The sequence below is a fragment of the Theropithecus gelada genome, chromosome 5 (assembly GCF_003255815.1).
Source record: "Theropithecus gelada isolate Dixy chromosome 5, Tgel_1.0, whole genome shotgun sequence".
Taxonomy (NCBI): domain Eukaryota; kingdom Metazoa; phylum Chordata; class Mammalia; order Primates; family Cercopithecidae; genus Theropithecus; species Theropithecus gelada.
This window is the reverse complement of record NC_037672.1, coordinates 46,695,904-46,708,019: the sequence shown is the minus strand read 5'-3', so window position 1 is coordinate 46,708,019 and position 12,116 is coordinate 46,695,904. Positions and strand designations below refer to the sequence as shown.

The 12,116-nt window shown below is 40.2% G+C and overlaps 1 protein-coding gene across 4 annotated transcripts in view; it reads left to right on the top strand.

The window, feature by feature from the left end:
• The window catches only part of BMPR1B (bone morphogenetic protein receptor type 1B), a 400,498-nt gene that overhangs the window by 373,656 nt on the left and 14,726 nt on the right, over window positions 1-12,116 (top strand). For all 4 annotated transcript variants that reach the window (XM_025384633.1, XM_025384635.1, XM_025384632.1 and 1 more), the window contains one exon: window positions 807-1,104. In XM_025384633.1, coding sequence (XP_025240418.1) covers window positions 807-1,104 — 298 coding nt within the window. The remainder of the gene's footprint in view (window positions 1-806; window positions 1,105-12,116) is intronic.

Here is a 12,116-nt window from a genome sequence, read left to right as displayed (position 1 = left end):
GGAATCTTATCTGCAGAGTTTATTTGTATTAATAGTTTATATTGAAAATTGGTTTTATTTTCGCAAGTTAGAAATGATCTGTCTGGATCGTTCAAGTAAAAAGAGAGTAAGCTAATCAGTGGGATATATTCCTTAATTCAAGAATTCAAGACCCTGTTTTGCAAACAATGTCTTATGTGTAACTATAATACCATAAAGTAGTTTAGATAACATAGTAGTTTATAATACCATAAAGTAGTTTAAACATCAACTACTGATGAGGAAGGGACCATATTTTCAGATGTAAACTCTTAATCTTTCTCTCCTCCTGTAATTTTTTTTTTTTTTTTTTTTTTTTTTTTTTGAGATGAAGTCTTGCTCTGTCACCCAGGCTGGAGTGCAATGGTGTGATCTCTGCTCACTGTAACCTCTGCCTCCCAGGTTAAAGTGATTCTCCTGCTTAGCCTCCTGAGTAGCTGGGATCACAGGCACACGCCACCATGTCCGGCTAATTTTTGTATTTTTTAGTGGAGATGGGGTTTCACCATGTTGGCCAGAGTGGTCTTGAACTCCTGACCTCAAGTGATCCACCTGCCATGGCCTCCCAATGTGCCTCGATTACAGGTGTGAGTCACTGTGCCCGGCCTTACTCATACAATTTTGCCTCTTATTGGTATTAGTCATTTAATACCATCATAGGCATAGTCAGGAAATTGAATGAAATGCTAAACAAAAATTACCTGTGACAAAGAATGATGTTTGAGAATATGAGTTATTCCTGATACTATTCGGAAAACACTAAACCTTTTCATCTTTTTTCCTTTTAGGTTTCATTGCTGCAGATATCAAAGGGACGGGGTCCTGGACCCAGTTGTACCTAATCACAGACTATCATGAAAATGGTTCCCTTTATGATTATCTGAAGTCCACCACCCTAGACACTAAATCAATGCTGAAGTTAGCCTACTCTTCTGTCAGTGGCTTATGTCACTTACACACAGAAATCTTTAGCACTCAAGGCAAACCAGCAATTGCCCATCGAGATCTGAAAAGTAAAAACATTCTGGTGAAGAAAAATGGAACTTGCTGTATTGCTGACCTGGGCCTGGCTGTTAAATTTATTAGGTTAGTATGAAAGTGAACAAATATATGTTTTATGACTCTTTTCTGTTACTTTTTATTTTGTAGCACAGTGCTTCTAGGATATTTAGTAGAAGAGGAATATCATTAATTTTGACATTTGAGGGGGAGAACCACCAAACATTTTATTAGCAACACAGCATATTTGGGTCTGTTCTATTGTTTCTATGCTCATCAGAAACATTGCTTAGAGACTGTTCACATTAGGTTTGCAGCTGTCATTAAGTTATGTAGAAAAGAGGTAGCTAATACCTGGGAATATGTAGTCAGAATTCCGTGTAACATTTGTAAGTAGGAAAAAGTTTTGGGGAAAATTTACAGATTATATATGGATAAAGACATTTTTTATATGGTATAGGAAAGATAACTTGCATAGGTGTTTTATGAGAAATGTTAGAAACTAATAAATGAACCCCAGCTGTTATTCAGTACTGTTATCCTGTACCTGAAACAGTGAATTTAACATCTGTGCACATAAACCAGAGCATGTTGTAAAACAGTGGTTTCCAGACCCCTAGGGCTGCTTGGGTTACATCAGTAGCTTCTGCACACTAGGGAGGGGAGATGATAGTAGGGACTCTATTTTGCTTACTCTCACTTTAATCAGAGAGGCTCCTTCCATCTCACAGATTTAATTAGAATAAATGGTTTCTCTGGAAAACAAAGCAAACAAAATGAGCTTGCAAACCACCCGTGTAGAGAAATCATCGTATAACTACCTTTTAAAGAACTCAGTTTAGGCTCAGCCATTATTAAATTGTTGGATCATTTTGTGGATTGTTCTAAGTTAAGACTCTGTAATACATGGAGAAGAGCACAAATAAAAAGCCATGGAGATTATTAAAAGTTTGGAAAGTAAAATTGACAGAAAAAGACAATGGATTGGTATTTTCGGCCAGAAGTAAAGGCTGTGGTGTGATTTAATAACGTACCCCGAATATATTAAGGTCTTCACCATGTAAAGGATGGGAAATTGAAGTTCTTGATCTTTAAAAACAAAGCAAGAGGAAATGATTTGGGCTATAGATTTAAGTTAGAAATATGAATCTCCTGCCAATAAAGATTATTAAATCCTTTCTCCCTTCTAATTTTTTTCCTCTGACCTACAACCCTTTTCAAGTCTCCTATAAAAAAATTCCCACAATGCTTCTTAAATTACCAGCCTCTCTCTCCTTCTCTCCCCTGTTAAATTTCTCCCAAGAGTTCCAAAAGATCATCTGCTTCTAAAACCTAGCAATTTGTAATAGTCTTGTAATTCAGCTTCTGTTTCATTCTCTCTGGACACTGCTTTATTCAGAGACACCACTGGGCTTGGACACGAGAGACCTTCTCTATTGCCATCACCTTATCCATAGTGTCCAAACCTTTCTCTTGTTTTCTTGGTGTATCTCTGTACTCCAGTTTCCCCTTCTGTCTCTCCACTGGCTCTGCTCTCTTTTTACCTCTTAATGTATTTTCCCACTGCTAGATTTCCTGCTGTATCTGCATTTGCTTCCTAGTCCCCAATTTTGGCTGATCCATTCTTAATACTAGGTATCTGACATCATCTTTTGTTCCCTAACTTTTGGTTTGCTCACGTGAATGAATTTTCTCTCCACAATATTCCCATTTTTACTGGGCCAGTGTGGGCCTTCTGTACAATTTTTCTAGATTCTGGGGTGAAGCATTTTGAGTTACTTTCTTTGTCTCTCCTATTTCCAGTCTTTTGTACATGCTGCCACTGGATTTATTTTCTTGAAGCCTAATTTTGGGCATCAAAATAATTTCGTAGTTCCCTGTGGCTTCATGTGAAAATGTAGTTAGAGTCCCTTGGTACAGTAGACTCTTTTCTGACCCTGGGCTGTTCTTCTGCCCTATTTCCACCACACTTCTTATCTTTGGCAAGATTTATTCTGAAGACTTCACACTTCTCATACCATCAAGTGTTTATAACATGCTTTTATCATTACCCGAGCACCCATATCCCCTTCTCTATCTAGATCACAACTACTGATCTTCACAGTTTCTTCCTTTGAGACATCTTTTTTAATTTTGATATTTTAGACAAAGTCTTGCTCTGTCACACAGACTGGAGTGCAGTGGCACCATCACAACTCACTGCAGCCTTGGCCTTCCAGACCCAGCAGTCCTCCCACCTCAGCCTCCCGAGTAGCTGGAACTTCAGGCACGTGCCACCATGCCTGGCTAATTTTTTTTTTAAATAGATGGGATCTCACTATGTTGCCAGGCTGGCCTTAAACTCCTGAACTCAAGTGATCTTCCTGTATCAACCTCCCAAAATGCTGGGATTATAGTCATGAGCCACTATGCCTGGCCCACCTGCTGTTTATTATTATTATTATTATTATACTTTAAGTACTAGGGTACATGTGCACAATGTGCATGTGTGTTACATATGTATACATGTGCCATGTTGGTGTGCTGCACCCATTAACTTGTCATTTATATTAGGCATATCTCCTAATGCTATCCCTCCCCCTTTCCCCCACCCCACCACAGGCCCTGGTGTGTGATGTTCCCCACCCTGTGTCCAAGTGTTCTCATTGTTCACTTCCCACCTCTGAGTGAGAACATGCGGTGTTTGGTTTTCTGTCTTTGCAATAGTTTGCTCAAAATGATGGTTTCCAGCTTCATCTGTTTCTCTACAAAGGACATGAACTCGTCCATTTTTATGGCTGCATAGTATTCCATGGTGTATATGTACCACATTTTCTTAATCCAGTCTATCATTGATGGACATTTGGGTTGGTTCCAAGTCTTTGCTATTGTGAATAGTGCCACACAATAAACATACTTGTGCAGGTGTATTTATAGCACCATGATTTATAATCCTTTGGGTATGTACCCAGTAATGGGATGGCTGGGTCAAATGGTATTTCTGGTTCTAGATCCTTGAGGAATTGCCACACTGTCTTCCACAATGGTTGAACTAGTTTACAGTCCCACCAACAGTGTAAAAGTGTTCCTATTTCTCCACATCCTCTCCAGCACCTGTTGCTTCCTGACTTTTTAGTGATTGCCATTCTAACTGGTGTGAGATGGTATCTCACTGTGGTTTTGATTTGCATTTCTCTGATGGCCAGTGATGATGAGCATTTTTTCATGTGTCTGTTGGCTGCATAAATATCTTCTTTTGAGAAGTGTCTGTTCATATCCTTTGCCCACTTTTCAATGGGGTTGTTTAAGTTCTTTGTAGATTCTGGTTATTAACCCTTTGTCAGATGGGTAGATGGTAAAAATTTTCTCCCATTCTGTAGGCTGCCTATTCGCTCTGATGGTAGTTTCTTTTGCTGTACAGAAGCTCTTTAGTTTAATTAGATCCCATTTGTCAATTTTGGTTTTGTTGCCATTGTTTTTGGTGTTTTAGTCATGAAGTCCTTGCCCATGCCTGTGTCCTGAATGGTATTGCCTAGGTTTTCTTCTAGGGTTTTTATGGTTTTAGGTCTAACATTTAAGTCTCTAATCCATCTTGAATTAATTTTTGTATAAGGTGTAAGGAAGGGATCCAGTTTCAGCTTTCTACTTATGGCTAGCCAGTTTTCCCAGCACCATTTATTAAATAGGGAATCCTTTCCCCAGTTCTTGTTTTTGTCAGGTTTGTCAAAGATAGATGGTTGTAGATGTGTGGTATTATCTCTGAGGGCTGTGTTCTGTTCCATTGGTCTATATCTCTGTTTTGGTACCAGGACCATGATGTTTTGTTTACTGTAGCCTTGTAGTGTAATTTGAGGTCAGATAGCGTGATACCTCCAGGTTTGTTCTTTTGACATAGGATTGTCTTGGCAATGCGGGCTCTTTTCTGGTTCCACATGAACTTTAAAGTAGTTTTTTCCGATTCTGGGAAGAGAGTCAGTGGTAGCTAGATGGGGATGGCATTGAATCTATAAATTACCTTGGGCAGTATGGCCATTTTCACGATACGGATTCTTCCTGTCCATGAACATGGAATGTTCTTCCATTTGTTTGTGTCCTCTTTTATTTTGTTGAGCAGTGGTTTGTAGTTCTCCTTGAAGAGGTCCTTCACATCCCTTTTAAGTTGGAGTGAATGGGAGTTCACTCATGATTTGGCTCTCTGTCTGTTAATGGTGTATAGGAATGCTTGTGGTTTTTGCACATTGACTTTGTATCCTGAGACTTTGCTGAAGTTGCTTATCAGCTTAAGGAGATTTGGGGCTGAGACAATGGGGTTTTCTAAATATACAATCATGTCATCTGCAAACAGGGGCAATTTAACTTCTTCTTTTCTTAATTGAATAACCTTTATTTCTTTCTCTTGCCTGATTGCCCTGGCCAGAAATTCCAACACTATGTTGAATAGGAGTGGTGAGAGAGGGCAGCCCTGTCTTGTGCCAGTTTTCAAAGGGAATGCTTCCAGTTTTACCCATTCAGTATGATATTGGCTGTGGGTTTGTCATAAATAGCTCTTATTATTTAGAGATACGTCCCATCAATACCTAATTTATTGAGAGTTTTTAGCATGAAGTGCTGTTGGATTTTGTTGAAGGCCTTTTCTGATCTATTGAGGTAATCAGGGTTTTTTTTGTCTTTGGTTCTGTTTATATGATGGATTACATTCATCGATTTGCATATGTTGAGCCAGCCTTGCATCCCAGGGATGAAACCAACTTGTTTGTGGTGGATAAGCTTTTTGATGTGCTGCTGGATTTGGTTTGCCAGTATTTTATTGAGGATTTTGCATTGATGTTCATCAGGGATATTGGTCTAAAATCCTCCTTTTTTGTTGTGTCTCTGGCAGGCTTTGGTATCAGGATAATGCTGGCCTCATAAAATGAGTTGGGGAGTATTCCCTCTTTTTCTGTTGATTGGAATAGTTTCAGAAGGAATGGTACTAGCTCCTCTTTGTACCTCTGGTAGAATTCGACTGTGAATCCGTCTGGTCCTGGACTTTTTTTGGTTGGTAGGCTATTAATTATTGCCTCAATTTCAGAGCCTGTTATTGGTCTATTCCGGGATTCGGCTTCTTCCTGGTTTAGTCTTGGGAGGGTGTATGTGTCCAGGAATTTATCCATTTCTTTTAGATTTTCTAGTTTATTTGCGTAGAGGTGTTCATAATATTCTCTGATGGTAGTTTGTGTTTCTGTGGGATCGGTGGTGGTGTCCCCTTTATCATTTTTTATTGCATCTACTTGATTTTTCTCTCTTTTCTTCTTTATTAGTCTTGCTAGCGGTCTATCAATTTTGTTGATAGTTTCAAAAAACCAGCTCCTGGATTCGTTGATTTTTTTGAAGGTTTTTTTCTGTCTCTGTCTCCTTCAGTTCTGCTCTGATCTTAGTTATTTCTTGCCTTCTGCTAGCTTCTGAATGTGTTTGCTCTTGCTTCTCTAGTTGTTTTAATTGTGATGGTAGGGTGTCAATTTTAGATCTTTCCTGCTTTCTCTTGTGGGCACTTATTGCTATAAATTTCCCTCTACACACTGCTTTAAATGTGTCCTAGAGATTCTGGTATGTTGTGTCTTTGTTCTCATTGGTTTCAAAGAACATCTTTATTTCTGCCTTCATTTCATTATGTACCCAGTAGTCATTCAGGAGCAGGTTGTTCAGTTTCCATGTAGTTGAGTGGTTTTGAGTGAGTTTCCTAACCCTGAGTTCTCGTTTGATTGCAGTGTGGTCTGAGAGATAGTTTGTTATAATTTCTGTTCTTGTACAGTTGCTGAGCAGTGCTTTACTTCCAACTATGTGGTCAATTTTGAAATAAGTGTGATGTGGTGCTGAGAAGAATGTATATTCTATTAATTTGGGGTGGAGAGTTCTGTAGATGTCTATTAGGTCTACTTGGTGCAGAGCTGAGTTCAATTCTGGATATCCTTGTTAACTTTCTGTCTCACTGATCTGTCTAATGTTGACAATGGGGTATTAAAGTCTCCCATTATTATTGTGTGGGAGTCTAAGTCTCTTTGTAGGTCTCTAAGGACTTGCTTTATGAATCTGGGTGCTCCTGTATTGGTTGCATATATATTTAGGATAGTTAGCTTTTCTTGTTGAATTGATCCCTTTACCATTATGTAATGGCCTTCTTTGTCTCTTTTGATCTTTGTTGATTGAAAGTCTGTTTTATCAGAGACTAGGATGGCAACCCCTGCTTTTTTTTGTTTTCCATTTGCTTGGTAGATCTTCCTCCATCCCTTTATTTTGAGCCTATGTGTGTCTCTGCACGTGAGATGGGTCTCCTGAATACAGCACCCTGATGGGTCTTAATACTTTATCCAGTTTGCCAGTCTGTATCTTTTAATTCGAGCATTCAACCCATTTACATTTAAGGTTAATATTGGTGTGTGAGAGTTTGAGCCTATCATTATGATGTTAGCTGGTTATTTTGTTTGTTAGTTGATGCAGTTTCTTCTTAGCATCGATGTTCTTTACAATTTGGCATGTTTTTGCAATGGCTGGTACCTTTCCATGTTTAGTGCTTCCTTCAGGAGCTCTTGCAAGGTGGGCCTGGTGGTGACAAAATCTCTCAGCATTTGCTTGTCTGTAAAGGATTTTATTTATCCTTCACTTATGAAGCTTAGTTTGGCTGGATATGAAATTCTGGGTTGAAAATTCTTTTCTTTAAGAATGTTGAATATTTCCCCCACTCTCTTCTGGCTTGTAGAGTTTCTACCAAGAGATCCACTGTTAGTCTGATGCACTTCCCTTTGCGGGTAACCTGACCTTTCTCTCTGGCTGCCCTTAACATTTTTTCCTTCATTTCAACTTTGGTGAATTTGACAATTACATGTCTTGGAGTTGCTCTTCTCGAGGAGTATCTTTGTGGTGTTCTCCGTATTTCCTGAATTTGAACATTGGCCTGCCTTGCTAGGTTGGGGAAGCTCTCCCAGATAATTTCCTGAAGAGTATTTTCCAATTTGATTCCATTCTCCCCGTCGCTGTCAGGTACACCAATCAGACGTAGATTTGGTCTTTTCACATAGTCCCATGTGTCTTGGAGGCTTTGTTTGTTTCTTTTTACTCTTTTTTCTCGAAACTTCTCTTCTGGCTTCATTTCATTCATTTGATCTTCCATCACTGATACCCTTTCTTCCACTTGATCAAATCGGCTACTGAAGCTTGTGTATGCATCACATAGTTCTCCTGCCATGGTTTTCAGCTCCATCAGGTCATTTAAGGTCTTCTCTGCACTGTTTATTCTAGTTAGTCATTCATCTAATCTTTTTTCAAGGTTTTTACCTTCTTTGTAATAGGTTCCAACATCCTCCTTTAGCTCAGAGAAGTTTCTTATTACCGATCGTCTGAAGCCTTCTTCTCTCAACTCGTCAAAGTCATTCTCTGTCCAGCTTTGCTCCTTTGCTGGTGAGGAGTTGTGTTCCCTCGGAGGAGAAGAGGTGCTCTTATTTTTATAATTTTCAGCTTTTCTGCTCTGGTTTCTCCCCATCTTTGTGGTTTTATCTTCCTTTGTTCTTTGTTGATGGTGACGTACTGATGGGGTTTTGGTGTGAATGTCCTTTCTGTTTGTTAGTTTTCCTTCTAACAGTCAGAACCCTCAGTTGCAGGTCTGTTGGAGTTTGCTGGAGGTCCACTCCAGACCCTGTCTGCCTGGGTATCACCAGCGGAGGCTGCAGAACAGCAAATATTGCAGAACAGCAAACGTTTCTGCCTGATCCTTCCTCTGGAAGCTTCGTCTCAGAGGGGCACCCAGCTGTATGAGGTGTCAGTCGGCCCCTACTGGGAGGTGCCTCCCAGTTAGGCTACCCAGGGGTCAGGGACCCACTTGAGGAGGCATTCTGTGCATTCTCAGTTCTCAAACTCTGTGCTGGGAGAATCACTACTCTCTTCAAAGCTGTCAGACAGGGATGTTTAAGTCTGCAGAAGTTTCTGCTGCCTTTTGTTCAGCTATGCCCTGCCCCCAGAGGTGGAGTCTACAGAGGCAGGCAGGCCTCCTTGAGCTGTGGTGGGCTCTACCCAGTTCAAGCTTCCCAGCTGCTTTGTTTACCTACTCAAGCCTCAGCAATGGCGGATGCCCCTCCCCCAACCTCACTGCTGCCTTGCAGTTGGATCTCAGACTGCTGTGCTAACAATGAGTGAGGCTTCATGGGTGTGGGACCCTCCGAGCCAGGCACGGGATATAATCTCCTGGTGGGCCATTTGCTAAGACCATTGGAAAAGCGTGGTATTAGGGTGGGAATGTCCTGATTTTCCAGGTACTGTCTGTCACAGCTTCCCTTGGTTAGGAAAGGGAATTCCCCAACCCCTTTCACTTCCCGGGTGAGGTTATGCCTCACCCTCCTTCGGCTCACACTCCATGGGCTGCATGCACTGTCAGACAAGCCCCAGTGAGATGAACCCAGTACCTAAGTTGGAAATGCAGAAATCACCCATCTTCTGCGTCGCTCACAGTGGGAGCTATAGACTGGAGCTGTTCCTATTTGGCCATCTTGGAACCTCCCCACCTGCTGTTTTTAGTCTCCGTTCTTGTGTCTTCTAATATAACTGTGCTTATTATCATGAAATGTCTTGCCTGTTATATAGTCATCATTGACTATTTATTTGTCATTCCCAATGGAAAGTAAGCCCCTTGAAAGTAGATAACATGCATTTTTCAGATTTACATTTCTAGTGCCTTTCCTTGGTGCTTATTACTTAACGTTTAATGGATAAATGGTTCCATATGGAACACAGGATGAAGAAAAAACTTTTTTCCTAACACCAGACATCCTACACATTCTGGCCGAAATCCACCTTTCTAATCTTATGTTCTACAAACTCTCAAATTTGTATGCTTTCTTTTGCAAAACTGAGCTACTTGCATTTTCTCCTTATATACCCCATGTTTGCTGTTGCCTTGCTTTTGATTGCACAGTCCATGGGTTGGAAAGTCCCTGTTTTTCCATGTATCTTAATCCAGTCCCAGAATCACCTCTAAGTCACTTGATTCATCCCCCAGCTGAGAATAATGACAGCATCTTCTGTACTACTGTTGTAATTTCCTGGTCCTTGTCTGCTTGGTATTACAGTTATTTTGGGACATGCCTCATCTCTCCTACCAGTGATGGGGCATCTTGAGAGCAGGATCCATGCCAGCTTAATTAATATGTTTCCCATTTAACATGACATAGTGAGTTACCCATTAGAGGTAGTCTAACATTGTTGTGAATCAATAAATGTAGGCAATAGCAAAATAACTGAGACTCATCTCCTTTATAGACCTTAAAACAAAAAAGGAAAGTGAGTATCTATTATATTATAGAAACTTAGTTCTGCTTAATGGAAGGAGAATGAACTGATTGACCTCTCAAATTTCATACAAACCCTGATTCTAGGAAGTGGAGGGACTATTTTAAGGGATAATTCAGAGATTTATTTGTTGTATATTAACTACTTCATCAAGAGATGAAGAGATGAAGATGATAGCCCAGATGTTGGCTGTGCAGACTCCTATGGCCATAGCCTAGCTGTGTGGGGCCGTTTAGCTTTCTGGGCCTCAGCATCATCTTCCATTACATGCAGATTACATTTGATCATTTCAGAGGTGCTTTTTCTAGTTTTATTTTCTGTGTTTCAAAGTTTGCTCTTCTCAGCTTTTGAGCCTATTTTTTTAAAACTTGCTTAATGTGTTTCTTTAGTTTCTACTCTTTTTTTCACTGTTTTATATTGTATTTTTGCACATATGCATGGATATTTAGACTTTAATTACAAGTGGAGTCACAGCTTACCCTGTGCTGAATTCTCTGACTTCATATGAGAACTTCCTGTGAGACGGTCTCTGTGTAGTGGTAAGTGTTCTCTTAGGCTTTTCAGTTATTTCTGAAAGGCTCCCAGGGAAGTCAGGAGCCACAGAGAGGGAGCAGACTATGCTTTAGAGGTTTCCTGCTCATATAAATTTTAAAATCCTGTGTTGGTTTCTTCATGCGTTCTCTTGACAATGACGTAAATGCCGATGCATTTCCTGATCAGCAGAAATTTAATCCAGGTGATGTGCTGGCGGACATCACCATTACCACCAGTCTCTACTGGGAGGAGAAAACAGTGACACATGAAATGCCTTGAAGAAACTTACAAAGCTTTTCACTTTTCACTCTGAAGAATTCAGCAACTCCTCTGAGACTTCAGTGTCAGAATAAGATATTTTCATATGGGAAAAATAAATCCTGGCTTAGGGCTCTCAGGTATTAAATTTAAATAGAAAACCTGCAGTGAAGACTAGGCCGTCACACTGATGTCCAGTGGCTGATTGTCAAATTATCCAAGTGCAAAAGAGAGAGGGTAGCTTAGCTCGGAGGGTACTGAATTTCTTGAGTCTTGCTGATGTGATTCTTTTTAGCGCTGCTTTTGGTTTGCATTTTAAAAATGATGTGGCTAAATGACTCACCAAAGTCATAAAACTAAGCTCATTCGTGGCATAGTGAACACTACCAGTCAAGGTTTCTGCAGTCATACCCACCTTATGTTGAAGACTTTTTAGTTCTAAAGTTCTGTTTCTAAGATACCCTGAGATTTCTTGGGATTTTATCATAGCAGCATTGAACCTTGATGAAAGTTGCTGCGGAAAACTCCCCTTACTGGTGAACATCTGCTGCAGAGTTCAGTTCTGCAAGTCAGTTCCTCAGCTATCTCCAGGATGCCGCAGGAAACCCACAGGGATGTGCACAGCCCATTCTTCCGTAGACACTTGAGAATCTTTTATGCTTTTGGGAAATCAAAATCATCTTGCTGAGAGAGGATTTAACATCCTGTAGTATATATAATGTGTAGCTGATTTCAGACATCACTTACAAACCACAAGCAAACCCATGGCCTCCTTCACATGTCTTCTCATTTCTCCTTTGTTTCACACATTCTTTAAAGTACAGTTCTTATTTCATAAGAAGCTTTTTAGATTTTTTAAGGTATACAATGTTTGCTTCTCTTTTCTTTCTCCTGTCTATTACTTTTCTTTTTCTTTTTTTTTTTTTTTAATCTCCCTACTCCGTCTCTCTCCCTTTCCTCTCTCTGTTTTAGGCATCAACAACATCCAGCAGGAGGACCACCTGCATGTGCCC